This window comes from Ranitomeya imitator, chromosome 1 (genome assembly GCF_032444005.1).
Source record: "Ranitomeya imitator isolate aRanImi1 chromosome 1, aRanImi1.pri, whole genome shotgun sequence".
NCBI classification, from domain to species: Eukaryota; Metazoa; Chordata; class Amphibia; order Anura; family Dendrobatidae; genus Ranitomeya; species Ranitomeya imitator.
Window position 1 is genome coordinate 577,314,187 of NC_091282.1, and position 25,279 is coordinate 577,339,465.

Here is a 25,279-nt window from a genome sequence, read left to right on the forward strand (position 1 = left end):
ACAGTACAAAGCTCAGAAGGGAAGAGGCGCCATATTGGAGTTCAGATTTTGCTGGAACTGTTTGAGGGTGCCATGTCACATTGGCAGAGCCCATGAGGTGCCAGAACAGCAGAACCCCCATATGTGACTTCATTTTACAAACTACACCCCCAATTAATTTACCTAGAGGTGCAGTGAGCATGTTGACACCACATGTGCCTCACAGAATTTTATACCATTGGGTGGTGAAGAAAGAATAATTACATTTTACCACCTAAATGTTGTTTTAGCTACATGTTTTAATTTTTCTAAAGGTTATCAAGAAAAAATAGACCTGAGTTTGTTGTAAAAATTTCTCCTGAGTGTGCCAATACCCTATATGTATTCTGGAAATATTTTTCAGGCACAGTGCAAAGCTCAGAAGTGAAGGGGTGCCATATTATAGTGCAGATTTTTCTGTTATGGTTTTCTAGTGCCGAACTCCTCCTAAATGACCACATTTTGCAAACCACACCTCTCAATAAATTCACCTAGGGGTGCAGTGATCATATTGACACCAGAGGTGTGTCACAGAATTTTATACCATTGGACAGTGAAGGAAAAATAATTACATTTTCACCATCAAAATTTTGTTTTAGCCTTCAGATTTTACATTTTCACATGGGAAAGTAGGTAAATATGGCACCAAAATCAGTCCCACAATTTCTGCTGAGCGTGGAAATACCCCATATGTGGCCACACGGAAAGACTCGGGAGGGTCAGCGCTATTTGCCTCTTGGAGCACAGAGGTTCCTAGAATAGTTTGCAGACTCCATATACAGATCTCCTAAGTGCTAGAAGAGCAGAAATCTCCCTCAAATGACCCCATTTTGGAAATTATACCCATTTATGAATTTATTTACAGATGTAGTGATGATTTTGACTCCATGGGTGTTTTCCAGAAACATGCAGCAGTGGATGTTGCTGAGCGAAAATTGCAAACTGCCTTTGTCCCCTGTACATTGTGGTTCCGAGTACGTTGTAGTAAACAGCACATTGCAGGGCCCAGTATGTCAGTATGTTGTAGTGCGCAGCTTCTGGAGACACACATAACTTAGGTGGGTTCTCACAGCTATAGAAATGCCAAACATATGGACGCTAAATGTGGTTTAGGTACACCGGAGCTCAGGAGGGGGGCAATTGGATTTGGGAGAATTTGCTGAATTTCTTTTGGGGGGGTGGGGGGAGGGCGAGGAGCCATTTCTCTTTTTCCTATTTGCTACCAGTGACATGAAATCCCCCTATATTTCCATTGACAGATGACGGACCTGAGTGGGACTTTTTTTGGTTTGATTTGAAACTTTTGTTTGGAACATTTTACATAACATTTGGGATGAGCACTTATATCAAAGTTTCCATCAAAATATCCGAGTGATGTGATTCAGATGAAATCCCTGAGGGATCCATTCTCTATAATGAGGCAGCATAGTAAGGCCTGGGTCACACTAGAGAGGTATATGGACGAGGGAGAGGAGCAAAAACAACGCATTGCACGCGGACCAATATTTCTCTATGGGTCAGCTTCCATCAGCCGTATATTAGTTGGCCATATTTTACAGGCTGAGAAAATCGCAGCGTGCTGCGTTTATCAGCGTATTGCGCCAAAAAAATCTGCCAATGAAAGTCTATGGGGTGAGGAAAATACGAATTACACACGGACCATGCGTGCGACTTGCGAGAAATACGCACTGGTGTTCTATAGAAAAGCCGGTAATTCAGTGGGGTGTACAGTAAAATACTGTCAGGTTAGAATAGAATAGATGAAATAAATCTCTACACTAGTGTTGAGCGATACCTTCCGATATTTGAAAGTATCGGATTGTATCGGCCGATATCCGAACAATATAGGATATCGCCGATACCCGATACCAATACAAGTCAATGGGACACAAATATCGGAATGTATCCTGTAATGGTTCCCAGGGTCTGAAGGAGAGGAAACTCTCCTTCAGGCCCTGGGATCCATATTCATGTGTAAAATAAAGAATAAAAAAAAAAATATTGATATACTCACCCTCGGACGTGCTCTGGTTGTAACCGCTGCAACCGCCATGCTTCCCTTCCTAAGAATGAGCGCGTGAAGGACCTTCGATGACGTCACGGCCTGTGATTGGTCGCGTGACCGCTCATGTGACCGCTCACGCGACCAATCACAAGCCGCGACGTCATCGCAGGTCCTTCACACGCTCATTCTTAGGAACAGAAGCATGGCGGTTGCAGCGGTTACAACCAGGGCGCGTCCGAGGGTGAGTATGTCAATATTTTTTATTTTAATTCTTTATTTTACACATGAATCTTCATCCCGATACCGATTCCCGATATCGCAAAAATATCGGAACTCGGTATCGGAATTCCGATACCGCAAATATCGGCCGATACCCGATACTTGCGGTATCGGAATGCTCAACACTAGTCTACACATAGAATAGGTGTATATATATATATATATATATATATATATATTAGCTATTGAACCCGTTCTACGCCTGGGTGGCTAGCATCTATATTGGTATATGGTCTCCATCCTGGTATGTGCTGCTCCATCCTGTGTCCCCATCCTGTCATGAGCTGCTCCATCCTGCGTCCCCATCCTGACATGTGCTGCACCCATCCTGCACCCCAATTCTGACATGTGCTGCTCCCATCCTGCACCCCCATTCTGACATGTGCTGCTCCATCCTGCGTCCCCATCCTGTCATGTGCTGCACCCATCCTGCGCCCCCATCCTGCCATGTGTTGCACCCATCTTGCGCCCCCATTCTGTCATGTGTTGCACCCATCCTGCACCCCCATTCTGTCATGTGCTGCTTCCATCCTGCGCCCCCATTGTGACATGTGCTGCTCCCGTCCTGCGCCCCCATTCTGTCATGTGTTGCACCCATCCTGCGCCCCCATTCTGTCATGTGCTGCTCCCATCCTGCGCCCCCATTGTGACATGTGCTGCACCCATCCTGCGCCTCCATTCTGACATGTTCTGCACCCATCCTGCGCCTCCATTCTGTCATTTGCTGCTCCCATCCTGTCATGTGATGCTCCCATCCTGTGCCCCCGTTCTGTCATGTGCTGCTCCCATCCTGTGCCCCCGTTCTTTCATGTGCTGCTCCCATCCTTCGCCCCTGTTCTGTCATGTGCTGCTCCCATCCTGCGCCCCCGTTCTGTCATGTGTTGCACCCATCCTGCGCCCCCATTCTGACATGTTCTGCACCCATCCTGCACCTCCATTCTGTCATTTGCTGCTCCCATCCTGTCATGTGATGCTCCCATCCTGTGCCCCCGTTCTGTCATGTGCAGCACCCATCCTGTGCCCCCATTCTTTCATGTGCTGCTCCCATCCTGCGCCCCCATTCTGTCATGTGCTGCTCCCATCCTGCGCCCCCATTGTGACATGTGCTGCTCCCATCCTGCGCCCCCGTTCTGTCATATGCTGCTGCCATCCTGCGCCCCCGTTCTGTCATGTGCTGCTCCCATCCTGCGCCCCTGTTCTGTCATGTGCTGCTCTCATCCTGCGCCCGTTCTGTCATGTGCTGCTGCCATCCTGTGCCCCCGTTCTGTCATGTGCTGCTCCCATCTTGTGCCCCATTCTGTCATGTGCTGCTCCCATCCTGCGCCCCTGTTCTGTCATGTGCTGCTCCCATCTTGCGCCCCCATTGTGACATGTGCTGCTCCCATCCTGCGCCCCCGTTCTGTCATGTGCTGCTGCCATCCTGCGCCCCTGTTCTGTCATGTGCTGCTCCCATCCTGCGCCCCCGTTCTGTCATGTGCTGCTGCCATCCTGCACCCCCGTTCTGTCATGTGCTGCTCCCATCCTGCGCCCCTGTTCTGTCATGTGCTGCTCCCATCCTGCGCCCGTTCTGTCATGTGCTGCTGCCATCCTCTGCCCCCGTTCTGTCATGTGCTGCTCCCATCTTGTGCCCCATTCTGTCATGTGCTGCTCCCATCCTGCGCCCCTGTTCTGTCATGTGCTGCTCCCATCTTGCGCCCCCATTCTGTCATGTGCTGCTGCCATCCTGCGCCCCCGTTCTGTCATGTGCGGCTACCATCCTGTGCCCATTCTGTCATGTGCTGCTGCCATCCTGCGCCCCTTCTGTTATGTGCTGCTCCCATCCTGCGCCCCCGTTCTGTCATGTGCTGCTCCCATCCTGTGCCACCATTGTATTATATGCCCCCCATAAGATGCTGCATTATATATGCCCCGTATGCTGCTGCCATATATATATAAAAAAAAAAAAAATACCATACTCACCTATCGTCGCTGGGCGCCGAGTGCTGGGGGCCTGAGCAGGCGGGGACACCGGCGCGCTGTGGGGGTCAGGTGCCGGAGTCACCGCTAGCTCAGGCCCCCAGCACTTGCTATACTCACCTGTCTGTCCCGTTCCAGCGCTGGAACCCTCCAGATACTTACCCTCCTCGCGGTCCCTGCTATCCGGTGGAGATCGCGGTGTGCGTTCAGTGTTTACGCATACCGCGATCTCCTGGGAGCGTCACTCTGTGAGGCCCAGACTGCGCCGGCGCTTGCGCTTGCGTAGTCTATAAAGGCTTCGGACAGAGTGACGCTCCCAGCGTTATATTATAGATATATATTTTTATATATATATATACAGTACAGACCAAAAGTTTGGACACACCTTCTCATTTAAATAATTTTCTGTATTTTCATGACTATGAAAATTGTAATTTCACACTGAAGGCATCAAAACTATGAAATAACACATGCGGAATTATATACTTAACAAAAAATTGTGAAACAACTGAAAATATGTCTTATATTCTAGGTTCTTCAAAGTAGCCACCTTTTGCTTTGATGACTGCTTTGCACACTCTTGGCATTCTCATGATTGGGCTTCAAGAGGTAGTCACCGGGAATGGTCTTCCAACAATCTTGAAGGAGTTCCCAGAGATGCTTAGCACTTGTTGGCCCTTTTGCCTTCACTCTGCGGTCCAGCTCACCCCAAACCCTCTCGATTGGGTTCAGGTCTGATGACTGTGGAGGCCAAGTCATCCGGCGTAGCACGCCATCACTCACCTTCTTGGTAAAATAGCCCTTACACAGCCTGGAGGTGTTTGGGGTCATTGTCCTGTTGAAAAATAAATGATGGTCCAACTAAACGCAAACCGGATGGAATAGCATGCCGCTGCAAGATGCTGTGGTAGCCATGCTAGTTCAGTATGCCTTCAATTTTGAATAAATCCCCAACAGTGTCACCAGCGAAGCACCTCCACACCATCACACCTCCTCCTCCATGCTTCACGGTGGGAACCAGGCATGTAGAGTCCATCCGTTCACCTTTTCTGTGTCACACAAAGACATGGTGGTTGGAACCAAAGATCTCAAATTTGGACTCATCAGACCAAAGCACAGATTTCCACTGGTCTAATGTCCATTCCTTGTGTTCTTTAGCCCAAACAAGTCTCTTCTGCTTGTTGCCTGTCCTTAGCAATGGTTTCCTAGCAGCTATTTTTCAAATAATTTTTATATAAACATTTTAAAACTTTTACATTGCATTTTCAGTAGCTTATAGTTTGCTTTGCGTTTGAGGGAAGTAGGGAAAGGAAGAGGGAGGGAGGGGAACGGAAAGGGTACGGGGGGAGGTAAGATAAATAAAATAGGTATGTATATAGTAATTTCAACATATTAAAACAGGTGTCAGTTGCTTGATGTCCATACCTAAAAGAAAAGGCAGAAAAACACACATGCACACACCAATTTAGCCAAAGAAAAGTCGGTAGCATACTGTCCAGTCTATAAAAATATCTGAAAAGCTTAAAGTATGCTGTGTATTTGAACCTTAAAAAAAACTGAAGAAAAGTCATAAGCTTGAACAACGTTATATATGAGCGTTATGCTAGTAAGTGTGCCTCTGCCTTGTCTGGGTCACCCTTAAGTGATCCCAGACCTTCCACTGGAAGAGTCTCAGTAATCCAGTGAATGTGGGGTAAAAGTTCGGCTCAATCAAAGACTGCTATAGAAATGGAAATGGATTTTTGCCACCCTAGCCTGTGGTTATGAAATATTAAGGAAAATGTTTTGCATTTTTCCGGGCAGGCCAACCGACCTGCTTTGTGAAAGAGACATTTCAAGAGAGGCCCTTGAGTTTTAGCCTGGTGTATTCAAAGAAGTCGTTTCCTTCTTGAAAAGAAATATAAAAAAAGTTTATCGCATATTTGACTTGGAGAGTCGAGGATCTAGTCCAGGTGTAGGAAAGTCCAGCTCGTCGGAGATCAGATGTGAATTGGGCAAGAGCCCTCCTTTTTTTAACGTGCCTTTTGATAAGTCCTTAAAAAAGACTAAACCGCTGTATGGGGATGCAAGGAATTTTGGGTCGTTTGGTAATCCGAAGAGTGCATTTTTTATCCAATTTGGATAGAAAGTGGTGGTAACGTCCCCTGCTATATCTTGTGGTACGGAGGGAGGTCTACGCACCCTGAAAGCTTTTTCAATCAGACAGTTCTCACCAATATTAGGGAAAAAAGAAGTAACCATTGAGTAGATATATCCTTTCAGTTGATGAGTCTGAACTGACTCAGGTAGCCCCCTGACCTTTATGTTGTTCTTCCTCTTAAAATCTTCATAGTCGAGTAGGCTGGTTTTGAGATAAGCCATGTCCTTTTTAATCTTGTCTAGTGAATCCGAGATTAATGGTATATTTTGAACAATGTTGAGATTAAGGTCTTCTTTGAAAGCGTATGGCAAATCGGGATTAGAAGTCGAATCAACCGAGGCTCCAGAAGAGTTTGAATGAGTGACTTTGACCATTTTTGTTAATGAATCCCTAAAGAGTCTTTTAATGAAAGCTTCTGAGGCTATCGTTTTGTTAGTTCCCTCTTGTTCCAAGAATTGAGTCTCAAGACTCATCAGGAAGTAATTTTCGCCTTCTCTAAAGACCTGCTTTCCTATGTGTTTAACTGAGGCTAGAAGGGCTTTAAGAATGTTAACCATGAAGCATACTGTAGGGTGATTGTCGGATGCCTGGATGTTATCAATCTGTAATAAGTTGAGGAATGACTCCTCGTCAATAAGCCTTCCAGTTGAGTTAGAATTTACATATATTGTTTCCTTCTTTGTGTATAAGTAGGTGGATGGGGATGAGTTGGAGAGTTCACTTTCTTTAGATTGGGAAGAGTCTATATATTCAAAAAATTGTTCAGAATCTACGCTATCCAAACTGTCTGATGATGCCACAGAGTCACCCGAGTTGTCTGTTGAAGTTTCGTTGTCACTGACAGCAGTAGGGGTGCTTCGGTCATTATTTCCATGTAGATAATTAATCTCCCTAAAGAATTCAAAGCACTGTTGCTTAAATTTCGCATCTGTTGTAGAGGGAGTACTAGCTGTATCTTCAGCATGTCTTAGATGCTCCTTTAGGGTTAATCTTTTGATTGCACCATTTTCACAACGGGCTCCCAGATTTTGGTCAACAACAGGTGAAGCGCACTGAGAGAGTTTCTGATGCACTGTCTCTTTAAATACCGCTTCATCTGTGGTTTCCCTGGTACTGGAGCGGTTAGTGTAAGGTTGATTATTAAAATCATTGTCAGCATTGCTAAATGTGATGTGGGAGGTCCCAAAGGTTAGATGGGATGTGTTTTCCAGGGCTGGAGTCAGTATTGCTTCTGCTGGGGACATAATTTATCGGTCTGACGCTGCCCCTGCGAAGGATTCTCCCTCTCCTCCCCTGTCTCTGCCCGTGCCACAGAGCCCTGCATCATGTGTAGTCTTGGCACAAATACCTGTGCATTGTGGCTCAGTCCTCTCCTCTGCCGGGGTCCAGCTGCGGTCGACCCAGTGTGCTCTTGTTTCTGAGTGACCACTGGTTCCTCCGCTCCTCCACCCCGCTGTTCGCTGGTGCTGATATCAGCTGTTGTCCTCCTGCCCCTGATCGCCGCATCACCTGCTTTTTCTGGTGACCCGGCAAGGCGCTGTATTTTACCGGCGGGCGCTCGCTTCACTGTGAGCGCCGCTTTGTCTGGATTTCCCTCCCGCCGGTCACCAGCTCCTGTGCGCGTATATGTTTCCACCGCAGCTCTCCGAGTGCTCACCGCTGCTCCCCGGGATCCTGTATGCTGCAGGTTTCTGCAGGGCATCTGCTTCTCCGTGGCCGCCGCTCTTACTTCAGCTCCCACCCGCCGGCTGCTGTCGCGCCGATCCTCCGCAGATCTCCGATCTCCCTCCGTCCTTGCTGCTTCAGGGTTACTGCTGCTGCTCATCAGCTGGGTTAGAGATGATCCACGCTTAGCTTGAAACTGGCTATGAGCCAGCTCTCTGAGTACAGGCTTGTTCCAGCTTCCCTCCGCAGCCTGCATGCCTCTGCTGTGTGCCCTGGTCTTCTCATGGCCTGGAAAGGGGTTTTTCTCCCCCAGGGCTGCTTTGATCTGCTTGGGGCTAGGTCCGGTCATGATTTGGTGGTAGATAAGACCAATATTTCCAATTTTTAGTAAGCTTTTAGCTGCTTTTTAAAGGGAATAGCAGGAGCTCCTGTGAAATACGACTGCTCCCTTCCCTCTGCAAGCCACGCCCCCCTCCTAGCAGCTATTTTACCATGAAGGCCTGCTGCACAAAGTCTCCTCTTAACAGTTGTTGTAGAGATGTGTCTGCTGCTAGAACTCTGTGTGGCATCGATCTGGTCTCTAATCTGAGCTGCTGTTAACCTGCGATTTCTGAGGCTGGTGACTTGGATAAACTTATCCTCAGAAGCAGAGGTGACTCTTGGTCTTCCTTTCCTGGGACAGTCCTGATGTAAGCCAGTTTCTTTGTACCGGTTGATGGTTTTTGCAACTGCACTTGGGGACACTTTCAAAGTTTTCCCAATTTTTCGGACTGACTGACCTTCATTTCTTAAAGTAATGATGGCCACTTGTTTTCTTTACTTTGCTGCTTTTTCTTGCCATAATACAAATTCTAACAGTCTATTCAGTAGGACTATCAGCTGTGTATCCACCAGACTTCTGCACAACACAACTGATGGTCCCAACCCCATTTATAAGGCAAGAAATCCCAGGGCACACCTGTGAAGTGAAAACCATTTCCGGTGACTACCTCTTGGAGCTCATCAAGAGAATGCCAATGGTGTGCAAAGCAGTCATCAAAGCAAAAGGTGACTACTTTGAAGAACCTAGAATATAAGACATATATTCAGTTGTTTCACACTTTTTTGTTAAGTATATAATTCCACATGTGTTAATTCACAGTTTTGATGCCTTCAGTGTGAATTTACAATTTTCATAGTCATGAAAATACAGAAAAATCTTTAAATGAGAAAGTGTGTCCAAACTTTTGGTCTGTACTGTATATATATATATATATATATATATATATATATATATATATATATATATATATATATATATATATATTTGTGTGTCTCACTGACAGACTGTATATATGTTTTCACGAATATTTGAGCCCAGGGATCCATTATATGTCCATTTTGCAGGCCGGCAAACAAAGCTGACCATACGGATGCTATACGGATGCCATAAGGTGACACGCAGATACTTTTCGAAGAAAAAAATTGCATCCTTGCTTTGAATACGAATCACTGTTCAGGAACTTTTCTGCGTATCTCGGACGTAAAAAACGGACTGTATTTTTGTATGTTAGGTATGATGCCTGCCTTATACCTCCCCGTTTGTTTTTTAGACATTGATAACCGTATAAAAAAATGTATAGATATATACTTACAGACACATAGACCGCTGCAAATGCTGAAAGAGTGGCATGTTGTGATGGAAATGTCTTCCTGAAAACAAATTTTAGAATATTAATATTGAACACATACAAATCTGAATTTTAGGTAGCAACTTACAAGTAGTCTCCATACCGAGGGCTCCTTCTAGAAATTAGGTACAACTGCTTGCCACAGTGTGTGGTGTGAATGTATATATACAGTGTATATATATATATATATATATATATATATATATATATATATATATATATACACATACAGTATTTTATATATATATATATATGTATATATATATATATATACATACATTATAGCAAAGATAAATCTCAGCACACACTTAAATAACATTTTACATGGCAGAAACAAGATTTTTTTCTTTCAAAAAAATAATCATAAATTAGAGGAGTATAAAAGTGCCAACATGTGACAGACTACTACACGGCCAAATCGCAGATATAGCAATAAACCAAACATACATTATAGCAAGCAGTTGTACCTAATTTCTACCATAAACTCTGAACCTTTGACACCTTTGAATGTGTCATGGTTTCATCATTGTGGCCTAGGGCTGATGTGTGTGACAAACTCAGCCGCCCTATGGGATCTGAAGTGTGTTGGGCTGTCAGTATTGTGAGTGACAGTGCCATCATCAAATCTGACCCTGGGGTGTTCTGGGCTTTCAGCAGTTTGATTGACAGCTCAATTTGGTCTAGCATGGTGCCTCACTCCTTTTATTATTTGCTGGCTATTTAGCTGGCTATCTGTGAGAAGTCCAGTGTCAGTTGTAGCTTAGCTTTGTTTGGTGTGTGTGCTCAGCACTCAGTCTTTGTAACACTTTGTGTTTGCTGTGTAAGAAGGCTAATGGATGGTTAGAATACCCTTGAAAACCCTTGTGCAAGTATGTTAGCACAGCTGAAAACAGTTTGGCTGATTAGAGAACCTATAAACCTTACCTTCCTTTGAGCTATTTGAGAATCTGGAGCATTACATTTGTTGGTTCCATTAAACACTCAAAATGGTCAGAAAAAAAACGTTCATGTGAAACTCCACAGTCTATTCTTGTTCTTAGAAATGAAGGCTATTCCATGCAAGAAATTGCCAAGAAACTGAAGAATTCCTTCAACAGTGTGTACTACTCCCTTCGGTGGAGAACACAAACAGGCTCTAACCAGAGTAGAAAGAGAAGTGGGAGGCCCCACTGCACAACTGAGCAACAAGATAAGTACATTAGAGTCTGTAGTTTGAGAAATCGACACCTCACAGGTCCTCAACTGGCAGATTTCCTTAAATAGTACCCGCAAAACGCCAGAGTCAATGTCTACAGTGAAGAGGCGACTCCGGGATGCTGGTCTTCAGGGCAGAGTGGCAAAGAAAAAGCCATATCTGAGACTGGCTAATAAAAGGAAAAGATTAACCCCTTAACCCCCAAAGGTGGTTTGCATGACCGGGCACATTTTTACAATTCTGACCACTGTCCCTTTATGAGGTTGTAACTCTGGAACGCTTGCATGGATCCTGGTGATTCTGACATGGTTTTCTCAGGACATATAATAATAATAATCTTTATTTTTATATAGCGCTAACATATTTCGCAGCGCTTTACAGGTTGCACACATTATCGTTGCTGTCCCCATTGGGGCTCACAATCTAAATTACCTATCAGTATGTCTTTGGAATGTGGGAGGAAACCGGAGAACCCGACGCAAACACGGAGAGAACATACAAACTCTTTGCAGATGTTGTCCTTAGTGGGGCTTGAATCCAGGACTCCAGCGCTGCAAGGCTGCTGTGCTATCCACTGCGCCACCGTGCTGCCCATATTGTGACATATTGTACTTCATGTTAGTGGTAAAAATTCCTTGGCATTACTTGCGTTTATTTGTGAAAAAAAATGAAATTTGGCAAAAATTTTGAAAATTTTGCAATTTTCCAAATTGAATTTTCATGTCCTTAAATCACAGAGATATGTCACACAAAATACTTAGTAAGTAACATTTCCCACATGTCTACTTTACATCAGCACAATTTTTGAACCAAAATTTTTTTTTTGTTAGGGAGTTGTAACGGTTAAAAGTTGACTAGCAATTTCTAATTTTTACAACACCATTTTTTTAGGGACCACATCACATTTGAAGTCACTTTGAGGGGTCTATATGATAGAAAATATCCAAGTGTGAGACCATTCTAAAAACTACACCCCTCAAGGTGCTCAAAATTATATTCAAAAAGTTTATTAACTCTTCAGGTGTTTTACAGGATTTTTTGTAATGTTTTAAAAAAAAAAAAAGAACATTTAACTTTTTTGACAAAAAAATTATTTCAGATCCAATTTGTTTTATTTTACCTAGGGTAACAGGAGTAATTGGACCCTAAAAGTTGTTGCACAATTTGTCCTGACTATGCCGATACCCCATATGTAAAATCACTGTTTTTACAATTCTGACCACTGTCCTTTTATGAGGTTATGGCAGAGCTCGGAAGGGAAGAAGCAAAATTGTCTGGAATTGAAATAGGATGTCATGTCGCATTAGGAGAGCCCCTGATGTGCCTAAACAGTGGAAACCCCCCAAATTCAAACTCGAACCCTAACCCCAACACACCCCATCCCTAATCCCGACCTTAACCATAACCGCACCCCTAACCTGAACACGCCCCTAACCCTAATCCCAACCCTAACCACACCCCTAACTCCAACACACCCCTAACCCTAATCCCAACCGTAAATGTAATCCAAACCCTAACCCTAACTTTAGCCCCAACCCTAATTCTAACATTAGCCTCAACCCTAACCCTAACTTTAGCCCCCACCCTAACCCTAACTCTAGCCCTGACCCTAACCTTAATTTTGGCCCTAACCCTAACTGTAGCCATAACCCTAACCCTAATGGGAAAATAGAAATAAATACTTTTTTTTTATATTTTTCCCTAACCAAGGCGATGATAAAAGGGAGTTTGATTTACTATTTATAGCGGGTTTTTATAGTGGGTTTTTATGCTTGGCAGCTGTCACATACTAAAAGACGCTTTTTATTGCAAAAAATAGTTTTTGCGTTACCACATTTTGAGAGCTATAATTTTTCCATATTTGGTCCACAGAGTCATGTGAGGTCTTGTTTTTTTTGCGGGGCGAGTTGACGTTTTTATTGGTACCATTTTTGGGCACATGATATTTTTTGATCGCTTTTTATTCCGATTTTTGTTAGACAGAATTAACAAAAACCAGGAATTAATGAATTTCTTTTGGGGGGCGTTTATACGGTTCCGCGTTTGGAAAAATTGATAAAGCAGTTTTATTCTTCAAGTCAGTACGATTACAGCGATACCTCATTTATATCATTTTTTATGTTTTGGTGCTTTTATACAATTAAAACTATTTTATAGAAAAAATAATTATTTTTGCATCGCTTTATTCTGAGGGCTATAACTTTTTTATTTTTTCGCTGATGATGCTGTATGGCTACTCGTTTTTTGCGGAAGAAGATGACATTTTCAGTGGTACCATGTTTATTTATATCCGTCTTTTTTATCGCGTGTTATGCCACTTTTTGTGTGGCGCTATGATGATAAAGCATTGTTTTTGCCTCGTTTTTTATTTTTTATTTTTACGGTGTTCACTGAAGGGGTTAACTAGTTGTTAGGACTGGCGGAACGCACCAAGACAGATGGTATAGATGCGTTCGCAGTCCGGGGTCCACCGTGCAGGTGAAAACCTGCTGCTAGCAATTAGCAGACTATATGGCGGTACACTAGAGTATACACGCGTGGGTTAACCTTACCCAGCGTGAAAGAAGCAATCCTGTTAAGGCACAGGACCGCGGTACCGCACCTAAAGCGCGAGCAAGTAGTCAGCGAACTCAACCCCAACTGGGATTGAAGTCCGATTAGACCCTTGCTGGCGCAACACCGCAACTGGGTGTGAAATGAAACAGAAGAGCATGCAGTGCCGCACTGACGAACGCCACTAACCACCCAGGTTTGGGTAAGGAAAGCACAGAGGAAGTGCACGGCGCCGTACTGGCGGTCACAGCAACTGGAAAACTTGCTCCTTAGAGCCGAGGCGAGATGGATCATGCGCAGTAACGCGGTGGGCCCTTTAGGCTTTAATGACAGGGTAGATCTTTCGATATTTCTCTGATTAAGGGGTTAACTTAGGTAGTTCTTGGTATATGTAGCAAGTTGCCGTTTGCGAAGTAAACGTTACAAGGAATGTGATATTGCTCTTGTATATATGTGTATACGCACTGTTCGTAGGAGTTCAGTAATTTGGTTCTGTGTCTCAGCCTATATTCGCGAATTGTTAGAAATGCATATTGCGTCATGTTGTTTTAGATTGTGCTTTTTAACATGAGTGTATTTTAGTTTTGTGGGAGGGATTTGGTGGTGGAGGGAGGTGTCATGGCCGGCACTATATTTCCGCTGTCTTGCCCTTGCGCTAACTGACCCGTAGAAGCGCAAGCACAGCTCGAAACGGCTGTCGTCCCTGTTCTCCCCTGCTCACACGAGCTTCGGCTCCGTCGTTCCCGGCCATGAATTTTATCTGGATGTGTTGCCAATAAAAGTTTTGTATTTCATGAAGACCGGTGAGTGCCCTCATCTTTTTTCTTATATATTTATATATGCTTCTCACTAAATTAGAATATCTTCAAAAAGTTAATTTATTTCAGTTCTTCAATACAAAAGGTGAAACTCATATCTAATATATAATTGCCTAGAATACTACTTCCTGCAATTTGTGCCAACTTCTGTGGCTTTGTCCGGAGCTAATGTCCGGAGCTAATGTCCGGAGCTAATGTGCGGAGATAATGTCCGGAGCTAATGTCCGGAGCTAATGTCCGGAGCTAAGTGACGTCAACAGTGTCCAGTGTCTGATTGGTTGCCGCCTGCTGCGAGCGACCAATCAGAAACGTGCCGTACTGTGACACACTCCGCCCGCCATTTTGGTGTGATTTTTGAATTTTAACCTCACAGCAAGTTTCTACTGCGTGGAGGCGGGCCCAGTGACGTTGCTCTTCAAGCTCCTGCCGAATTTCGTCAAAAAAATGATAATACCATTTACCAAAACTATATATATTTAGTTGTGAAGTGGTTCAGTGACATTTTCACACCAATTTTGAACTTTTGTTTGGGGTTTTCTCCATATACTGCCTATTATTCACTGACTGTTATACTGAGAGACTGCCGTTTATTAACCTCTTCTAAGAATTGTCAAGAGCTGGTGAGTGCAGCCATTTTTTGTTCTTTCTTACTATTATTTATTAATTGTATTATTCTTACATTTGAATAAATAAAGTATGTATGGATTCTAGACTCCCGATTCTTTAGAATCGGGCTGCCATCTAGTATTATATAAAGTCATTACAGACAGAGTGATCTATTTCAAGAGTTTATTTCTGTTGATGTTGATGATTATGGCTTACAGTCAATGAAAACCAAAAAAGTCATTATCTCAGTAAATTAAAAAAATTAACAATAAACTCCGGCAAAGTCTTCCTAAGCAATTAAAAAGGTCCCTTAGTAGGCTCTATCATCATGGGGAAGACTGCTGACTTGACAGATGCCCAAAAGACAGTCATTGACACACTCCACAAGGAGGGTAAGCAACAAAAGGTCATTGCTAAAGGCGCTGGCTGTTCACAGAGTGCTGTATATTAAGCATATTAATGGAAAGTTGAGTTGAAGGAAAATGTGTGATAGAAAAAGGGGAACAAGCAACAGGGATAACCGCAGCCTTTAAAGGATTGCTAAAAAAAAGGCCATTAAACATTTGGGGGAAGATTCAAAAGGAGTGGACTGCTGCTGGAGTCATTGCTTCAAGAGCCACCACACACAGACGTATCCAAGACATGGGCTACAAGTGTCGCATTCTTTGTAGACAATGCCAGATGTGTCTTACCTGGGTCAAGGAGAAAAAGAACTGGACTGTTGCTCAGTGGTCCAAGGTGTTGTTTTCAGAGGAAAGTACATTTTGCATTTCATTTGGAAATCAAGGTCTCAGAGTGTGGAGGAAGAGTGTAGAGGCCACAATCCAAGCTGCTTGAGGTCTACTGTGAAGTTTCTACAATCAGTGATGGTTTGGGGAGCCATGTCATCTGCTTGTGTAGGTCCACTGTGTTTTATCAAGACCAAAGTCAGCGCTATCAAACCACATAACACCTCAGCAGTGTCACAGGCTGATCGCCTCCATGCTATGCCGTATTCATGCAGTAACTGAAGCAAAAGGAACCCCAACCACGTATTGAGTGCATTTACTGAACATACATTTCAGCAAGCCAACATTTCGGATTTTAAAATAATTTTCTAAGCTGGTGTTATAAAGCATTCTAACTTACTGAGATAATGAGTTTGGGGTTTTCATTGACTGTAAGCCATAATCATCAACATTAACAGAAATGAACACTTGGAATAGATCACTCTGTTTGCAATGACTCTATATAATATATGAGTTTCACTTTTTGTATTGAAGATCTGATATAAATTAACTTTTTAGAGAAGGGGGCAGCCCAGTAGCTTCCATATTTACAAATATTGGGGGCTTTTGATCACTGTCATAAGGTCTATCACAGTAATCAAAAGACAGCAAACAATCAGAAAAATCCCATTGGTTGCCTGGTGCAGGTAAGCAGATCTTGGTGGGCACATGCTCAGTGCCATTTTCTTTCATCAGAAGGAGAATGGGGTTGGGGGTTCACGGATCCGGTACTAAGGTGTCAGAGACCCTATTTCTCTTTCCTCTGACATGTTAGATCACATAAATAAGGAGGTAAAAAAATGTGTAATACAAAACGATTACAGAAATGGGATCTAACTGATGTTCTAATTCAATCTAGATGTATGCAGTGTCTTAAGAGTCCATATCCATCTGGATTCAAGTTGAGCAAGTCTCTGGGACATGCTGCCGATGCGGTAGTGTGATAGTATGTTGCTATCAGGGCCGGCTTTTGAGGCAGGCAAACAAGGCAGTTTCCTGTGGCCCCCACCCACAAAGGGGGCCCCGGTGTCTGCAGCCCCTTTATGAAGTGCCCAGAGGGTGTATAGCATTACTTACAGTGAATAAATCTGTGCATCCTCTGAAGTCCTTGATCGTCTCGCCCAAACCCCCTCTAATCTCCTCTCTCTCTCTCCTGCAGTGCCAGGTTAGAATTTGATAGTGAGGGGAAGGGGCAGTCTCACAGCACAGCCAAGGTCAGACCTGGGGCAGGAAGATATCTGCAGCCATCTGTGTGTATGTGTTCTCCTCATCATCATGGCTGCTCCTGAACCTAAACTGTCCTGAGATCTGCACAAGTGACTTCAGCTGGACCTGGTAAGGATATACACTGTATATTTGTATATAGTATATGTGTGGACATGTATACAGTATATAGTATGATTGTATATATCTGTGGTGCATTTGTGTGTGTATATAAATATATATATATATCAGTGGCGTAGGAAGGGGGGTGCGGGGGGGGGCGGTCCGCCCCGGGCGGCACAATGCGGGGGGCGGCCGGCGCTGCTGGAGAAGAAAAAAAAAAAAAAAAAAGACGCCCCTTTAAATCTTCGGGCGGCGCCGTCCGCCGCCACGACCAGGGCCAGCTCCCCCCACCACCGGACCCCGCCCCCCGCTCTATACTCACCTCTCCAGGTTCCTGCAGCGCCGGCAGCTACAGCGTCCTCTGACTCTGCGACGTCTCAGAGCAGAGGGCGCGATGACGTCACTACTGTGCGCGCCGCTCAGCCTCTCTGTCCTGAGCGTCGCAGAGCCGGAGAGACGCTGACTGCACCGGACCTGCGCTAGGAACGGGAGAGGTGAGGATTTTACTTTTTTTTTTTTTCTTTATGTCTGACTGTCTGGCAGTGGCGTAGGAAGAGGGGTGCGGGGGGGGCGGTCCGCCCCGGGCGGCACAATGCGGGGGGCGGCCGGCGCTGCTGGAGAAGAAAAAAAAAAAAAAAAAGACGCCCCTTTAAATCTTCGGGCGGCGCCGTCCGCCGCCACGACCAGGGCCAGCTCCCCCCACCACCGGACCCCGCCCCCCGCTCTATACTCACCTCTCCTGGTTCCTGCGGCGCCGGCAGCTACAGCGTCCTCTGACTCTGCGACATCTCAGAGCAGAGGGCGCGATGACGTCACTACTGTGCGCGCCGCTCAGCCTCTCTGTCCTGAGCGTCGCAGAGCCGGAGAGACGCTGACTGCACCGGACCTGCGCTAGGAACGGGAGAGGTGAGGATTTTACTTTTTTTTTTTTTCTTTATGTCTGACTGTCTGGGGCAATGCTGGACACACTGGGGCAATACTGGAGACCATGGGGCAGATTGCTGGACACACTGGGGCAATACATGAGACCATGGGGCAGATTGCTGGACACACTGGGGCAATACAGGAGACTATGGGGCAGATTGCTGGACACACTGGGGCAATACTGGAGACCATGGGGCAGATTGCTGGACACACTGGGGCAATACATGAGACCATGGGGCAGATTGCTGGACACACTGGGGCAATACAGGAGACCATGGGGCAGATTGCTGGACACACTGGGGCAATACAGGAGACCATGTGGCAGAATGCTGGACACACTGGGGCAATACAGGAGACCATGGGGCAGATTGCTGGACACACTGGGGCAATACAGGAGACCATGGGGCAGATTGCTGGACACACTGGGGCAATACTGGAAACCATGGGGCAGAATGCTGGACACACTGGGGCAATACAGGAGACCATGTGGCAGAATGCTGGACACACTGGGGCAATACAGGAGACTATGGGGCAGATTGCTGGACACACTGAATACTGGAGACCATGGGGCAGATTTCAGGACACATTGAGGCAATGCTGGAGACCCTGGGCAGACTTCTGGACATACTGGGGCAATACTGGAGACCATGGGGCAGATTGCTGGACACACCGGGGCAATACTGGAGACCATGGGGCAGAATGCTGGACACACTGGGGCAATACAGGAGACCATGGGACAGATTGCTGGACACACTGGGGCAATACTGGAGACCCTGGGGCAGATTTCTGGACACATTGAGGCAATGCTGGAGACCCTGGGGCAGACTTCTGGACACACTGGGGCAATGCTGGACACTGGGGCAGATTGCTGGACACACTGGGGGTAATATGCTGGACACACTGGGGCAATGCTGGACACTGGGGGTAATATGCTGGACACACTGGGGCAGACTGCTGGACACACTGGGGAAAGGCTGGACACTGGGGCAGATTGCTGGACACACTGGGGGCAGTGCTGGACATACTGGGGCAGATTGCTGGACACACTGGGGGTAATATGCTGGACACACTGGGGCAGATTGCTGGACAACATGGGGGTAATATGCTGGACACACTGGGGCAGATTGCTGGACAACATGGGGGTAATATGCTGGACACACTGGGGGCAGGACTTGAGGCATGGGCAGAATGTAGATACGGGGCATGATTGGAGACACGGGGCAGGATTGGATCATGGGGCAGGACGGATACGATGGAGGCTGGTGGGGCAGGATGTGGAGATCATATGGGGTAGAATGGATACTCATGAGGGCAGGATGCGAGAACATATGGCTGGAGCCAGGAATGAGAAACGGGGCCAGGGTGGGGAATATTATTACCATAGGGGCTAATTAAGGGATATTATTACTGCAGTGATGTATTTAGTTTATTTTTTTGAGTATACTGTTTTAAATGGGGGGGCGGTCCTGTTACTGTGCAGAGTGACACTATATCACCTTTTTTTCTTCATGTGATGTAATGTAGAAGTTGTGAAAAATTAAGTAATGTGTTCTGCAAGCGGAGCTCGAGATAACTGTGTTATTTCCTGCAGAAACGAGTCCTGGCTGGAAGGAATGATGGCGGTCTGTGCTGGATGAAAGATGAAGGACTTCACCTAGAGACGTCACTGGTGAGTCAGTGTTACCTATACACTGACACTATACACTGTATACTATATAGAGGTCCTGTGTATAATGTCACCAGTGATCTCTGTATTACCTCTACACAGACACTGCATACGAAGTACAGATCTCCTGTGAATACTGGCACTTATGGTGATAGTATTGTGGTTTTTTTTTATTACTGATCAGTATTGTAGTATTCAGTCACTATGTGGTGGTAATATGTGGTCTGGAAATGGTGTTGTGGTATTTGTCCCTTGTATGTAGTATTATTCGGTCACTATGTGGCCTGGTCATGGTGTGGTGGTATTAAGTCACAGGTGTGGCATGTGGGGGTGACACCATTAGGCCCAGTTTAAGTTCTACAAAACAGGAAAACCGTTTTTGGTAACCTTTGTGTGTATTGAGCCGGGGGGGCGCCAAACTCGGGAACAGCCCCGGGCGGCAAAAGCTCTAGCTACGCCTCTGATATATATACATATGCATGTAAATACAGTATATAGTATGTGTGTCTGTGTATATTATGTATGTATACTGCATGTGTGCAGTATATTGTGAAATTTATGTACACTGCTCAAAAAAATAAAGGGAACACTTAAACTACAGAATATGACTCCAAGTAAATCAAACGTCTGTGAAATCAAACTGTCCACTTAGGAAGCAACACTGTTTGACAATCAATTTCATCTGCTGTTGTGCAAATGGAATAGACAACAGATGGAAATTTTTGTCAGTTATCATGACACACTCAATAAAGGAGTGGTTCTGCAGGTGGGGACTACAGACCACATTTCAGTACCAATGCTTTCTGGCTGATGTTTTGGTCACTGTTGAATGTTGGTTGTGCTTTCACATCCGTGGTAGCATGAGACGGACTCTACAACCCACAAAAGTGGCTCAGGTAGTACAGCTCATCCAGGATGGCACATAAAGCTGTGCAAGAAGGTTTGCTGTGTCTTTCAGCGTAGGCTGAAAGCGCTATCAGGAGACAGGCTAGTACACCAGGAGACATGGAGGGGGCCTTAGGAGGGCAACAACCCAGCATCAGGACCGCTACCTCAGCCTTTGTGCAAGGAGGAACAGGAGGAGCACTGCCAGAGCCCTGCAAAATGACCTCCAGCAGGCCACAAATATGCACTTGTCTGCACAAATGGTTAGATATCGACTCCATGAGGATGGTCTGAGTGCCCGACGTCCACAGATGGGGGTTGTGCTCACAGCCCAACACCGTGCAGGACATTTGGCATTTGCCACAGAACACCAGGATTGGCAAATTCTCCACTGCGCCCTGTGCTCTTCACAGATGAAAGCAGGTTCACACTGAGCACATGTGACAGACATGACAGAGTCTGGAGATGCCATGGAGAGCTATCTGCTGCCTGCAACATCCTTCAGCAAGACCGGTTTGGTAGTGGGTCAGTAATGGTATAGGGTGGCATTTCTTTGGAGGGCCGCACAGCCCTCCATGCGCTCACCAGAGGTAGCCTGACTGCTATTAGGTACCGAGATGAGATCCTCAAACCCCTTGTGAGACCGTATGCATAGTAACATAGTAACATAGTAACATAGTTAGTAAGGCCGAAAAAAGACATTTGTCCATCCAGTTCAGCCTATATTCCATCATAATAAATCCCCAGATCTACGTCCTTCTACAGAACCTAATTGTATGATACAATATTGTTCTGCTCCAGGAAGACATCCAGGCCTCTCTTGAACCCCCCGACTGAGTTCGCCATCACCACCTCCTCAGGCAAGCAATTCCAGATTCTCACTGCCCTAACAGTAAAGAATCCTCTTCTATGTTGGTGGAAAAACCTTCTCTCCTCCAGACGCAAAGAATGCCCCCTTGTGCCCGTCACCTTCCTTGGTATAAACAGATCCTCAGCGAGATATTTGTATTGTCCCCTTATATACTTATACATGGTTATTAGATCGCCCCTCAGTCGTCTTTTTTCTAGACTAAATAATCCTAATTTCGCTAATCTATCTGGGTATTGTAGTTCTCCCATCCCCTTTATTAATTTTGTTGCCCTCCTTTGTACTCTCTCTAGTTCCATTATATCCTTCCTGAGCACCGGTGCCCAAAACTGGACACAGTACTCCATGTGCGGTCTAACTAGGGATTTGTACAGAGGCAGTATAATGCTCTCATCATGTGTATCATCATGTATGCAGGTGCGGTTGGCCCTGGGTTCCTCCTAATGCAGGACAATGCAAGACCTCATGTGACTTAAGTGTGTCAGCAGTTCCTTCAAGATGAAGACATTCAAGCTATGGACTGGCCCTCCCGTTCCCCAGACCTGAATCCGATTAAACACATCTTGGACATCATGTCTCACACCATCCACCAATGTCACGTTGTAAGGCTTGGTTCAGATTGCGTTCCTGGCATACGTTAAACGGAGTACGTTACACCGTGGCATAACGCGGTGTAACGTACTCCGTTAACGCCGCCATTGAATGCAATGGTGAATGCATCGCTAGCGCACGCCTACAATGGGCGTGCGCTAGCGATGTGCCGTCATTTGAGTGACGGACCCAAGATGCTGGCTGCAGCGTTTCCGGGTCTGTCACTGCTAGCGCAGATGGAGCTAGCAGAAGCTCCATCTGCGCTAGGGTGATGTAGCGCAGGCACTTGCGCTAGCAGCAGCCCGTTAGTGTATGTGCTGAACGGGCTGCTGCTAACGCAATCTGAACCTAGCCTAACACAGATTGTCCAGGAGTTGGCAGATGCTTTAGTCCAGGTCTGGGAGGAGATCCCTCAGGAGACCATCCGCCACCTCATCATGATAATGCCAAGGCATTGTAGGTAGGTCATACAGGCACGTGAAGGCCACACACACTACTGAGCATCATTTCATTGTCTTGAGGCATTTCCACTGACGTTGGATCACCCTGCAATTTGATTTTCCACTTTGATTTTGAGCATCATTCCAACCTCAGACCTCCATGGGATATTAGTTGTTATCTACATTCATCATTTTTAGGTTTTATTGTTCTCAACGCATTCCTCTATTTAATGAATAAAGATTTGCAACCTGTATATTTCATTCAGTGATATCTAGGATGTGGGATTTTAGTGTTCCCTTTATTTTTTTAGAGCAGTGTATAAAGTGTATAAGTATGTGAGCATACTGTATATACTGTATATAAACTGAATGGGTCTGTGTGTATATATCTTACATTTTTCCTTGTACACACCGTATATGTCTGTATACTGTATATAGTGTATGTTTATATATGTATAAAGTATATATAATGTGTGTACATGTATAGTGTATATGTGCTGCATACTGTATAAAGTTCTGTATCTCTAGTGTGCCATAATAGGGATCAGCAGTTTATGTCTAATGCCTGTATTTTACATTAGAGACTGTTCACACTATCTTTCTTTACTGCACCTGCACCCAGTGGGTTCTGCCTGAATTCCCTATAGAACCATAGATTGCAATGACAGGAATGTCATTCAATGAGTTCACATGAATTCCACAGGTGATGTTTTTTTCTCTGAATTTGTTCGTGTGTTCCAACAGCCACAGAAAAGTGGACACTTTTAGATGAAAAAAGAGAAGCAGACTCTGAGGATAGGTGCACACAATCAGTAATCGCTGCGGGTTGGACGTTATGTACTTGTGCAGTGTCCAGATGTTACAGCATAGTGTATGGGATCTCAAGAAATTCCTTGCCCATTATGCGTACATAGACGCCCGCTGCTCACCGACGGAGCCAGACATGTGGCGCGTCTTTCCAGACCGCAGCATGTCTATTTCTCTTGCGAAGACACAAAATAAATATCACCCGTAAACTGTATTGCACGCAGTGAATCCGCATGGTTCAGTTATCACATGTGGAGTCACCTGCGTTCAATAGCCGTCAGCGGACATGTGCTGCATCCAAAGCGCTACCAATTCCTGACCGCATGCAAATACCCGAAGAAAATAAATCAGTCAATTTCAGAAAAAAAAAAATTCCTTTGACCTCTGCTTGGGTCAGCGCAGTCTGTGGCCCCGTTGGGGATTTATGTGAATCCTATTTTTGCGGTATTCATGTAGAGCCCCCGGACGCCCTGCAGAAGCTCAGTGTGAACAGGGCTTAATATCCTATTGGATTGAATAGTGCAGTCTACTATGCTATTCCGTGCTGTCCCAGTACAGCGGCCAGACACGGACACCGGCCAGACATGGACACGGGCCAGTCACGGACAGGGGCCAGACACGGACAGTGGCCAGACACGAACAGGAGCCAGACATGGACAGCCGCCAGGCATGGACAGGGGCCAGACACGAACATCGGCCAGACACGGACAGAGGCCAGACACGGACAGTGGCCAGACATGGACAGCGGCCAGGCATGGACAGGGGCCAGACACGGACAGCGGTCAGACACGGACAGAGGCCAGACATGGACAGCGGCCAGACACAGACAGCGGCCAGGCACGGACAGGGGCCAGACATGGACAGCGGCCAGAAGAGACTTTTTTTTTTACAAATCTGTTGCTGTCGTCTTTCAGCATTTCTGCAGCGTTTTATTCCTTATTCAAATTAATGGGACACAAAAATGCAAGTGAAAAGGCTGCAAAAAAGCAGAGTAACATAGTAACATAGTAACATAGTTAGTAAGGCCGAAAAAAGACATTTGTCCATCCAGTTCAGCCTATATTCCATTATAATAAATACCCAGATCTACGTCCTTCTACAGAACCTAATAATTGTATGATACAATATTGTTCTGCTCCAGGAAGACATCCAGGCCTCTCTTGAACCCCTCGACTGAGTTCGCCATCACCACCTCCTCAGGCAAGCAATTCCAGATTCTCACTGCCCTAACAGTAAAGAATCCTCTTCTATGTTGGTGGAAAAACCTTCTCTCCTCCAGACGCAAAGAATGCCCCCTTGTGCCCGTCACCTTCCTTGGTATAAACAGATCCTCAGCGAGATATTTGTATTGTCCCCTTATATACTTATACATGGTTATTAGATCGCCCCTCAGTCGTCTTTTTTCTAGACTAAATAATCCTAATTTCGCTAATCTATCTGGGTATTGTAGTTCTCCCATCCCCTTTATTAATTTTGTTGCCCTCCTTTGTACTCTCTCTAGTTCCATTATATCCTTCCTGAGCACCGGTGCCCAAAACTGGACACAGTACTCCATGTGCGGTCTAACTAGGGATTTGTACAGAGGCAGTATAATGCTCTCATCATGTGTATCCAGACCTCTTTTAATGCACCCCATGATCCTGTTTGCCTTGGCAGCTGCTGCCTGGCACTGGCTGCTCCAGGTAAGTTTATCATTAACTAGGATCCCCAAGTCCTTCTCCCTGTCAGATTTACCCAGTGGTTTCCCGTTCAGTGTGTAATGGTGATATTGATTCCCTCTTCCCATGTGTATAACCTTACATTTATCATTGTTAAACCTCATCTGCCACCTTTCAGCCCAAGTTTCCAACTTATCCAGATCCATCTGTAGCAGAATACTATCTTCTCTTGTATTAACTGCTTTACATAGTTTTGTATCATCTGCAAATATCGATATTTTACTGTGTAAACCTTCTACCAGATCATTAATGTAGAGTATTTCCTGCCAACACTGTAGAACAATTCGTAGCAAAAATGTTGATTTTGAACAGACACTACAGGGGTTTCCTGAGAATGTATAAATAATTATCATGAAATGATAAATCCCCCGCGGCTCCAGCA

At 45.3% G+C, this 25,279-nt stretch overlaps 1 protein-coding gene across 1 annotated transcript in view; it reads right to left on the bottom strand.

The window, feature by feature from the left end:
• PLPPR3 (phospholipid phosphatase related 3) overlaps positions 1-25,279 on the bottom strand; it is a 248,832-nt gene that overhangs the window by 48,050 nt on the left and 175,503 nt on the right. The window contains exon 6 of the mRNA XM_069767849.1: positions 9,698-9,755. Within this exon, the coding sequence (XP_069623950.1) occupies positions 9,698-9,755 (58 nt within the window). The remainder of the gene's footprint in view (positions 1-9,697; positions 9,756-25,279) is intronic.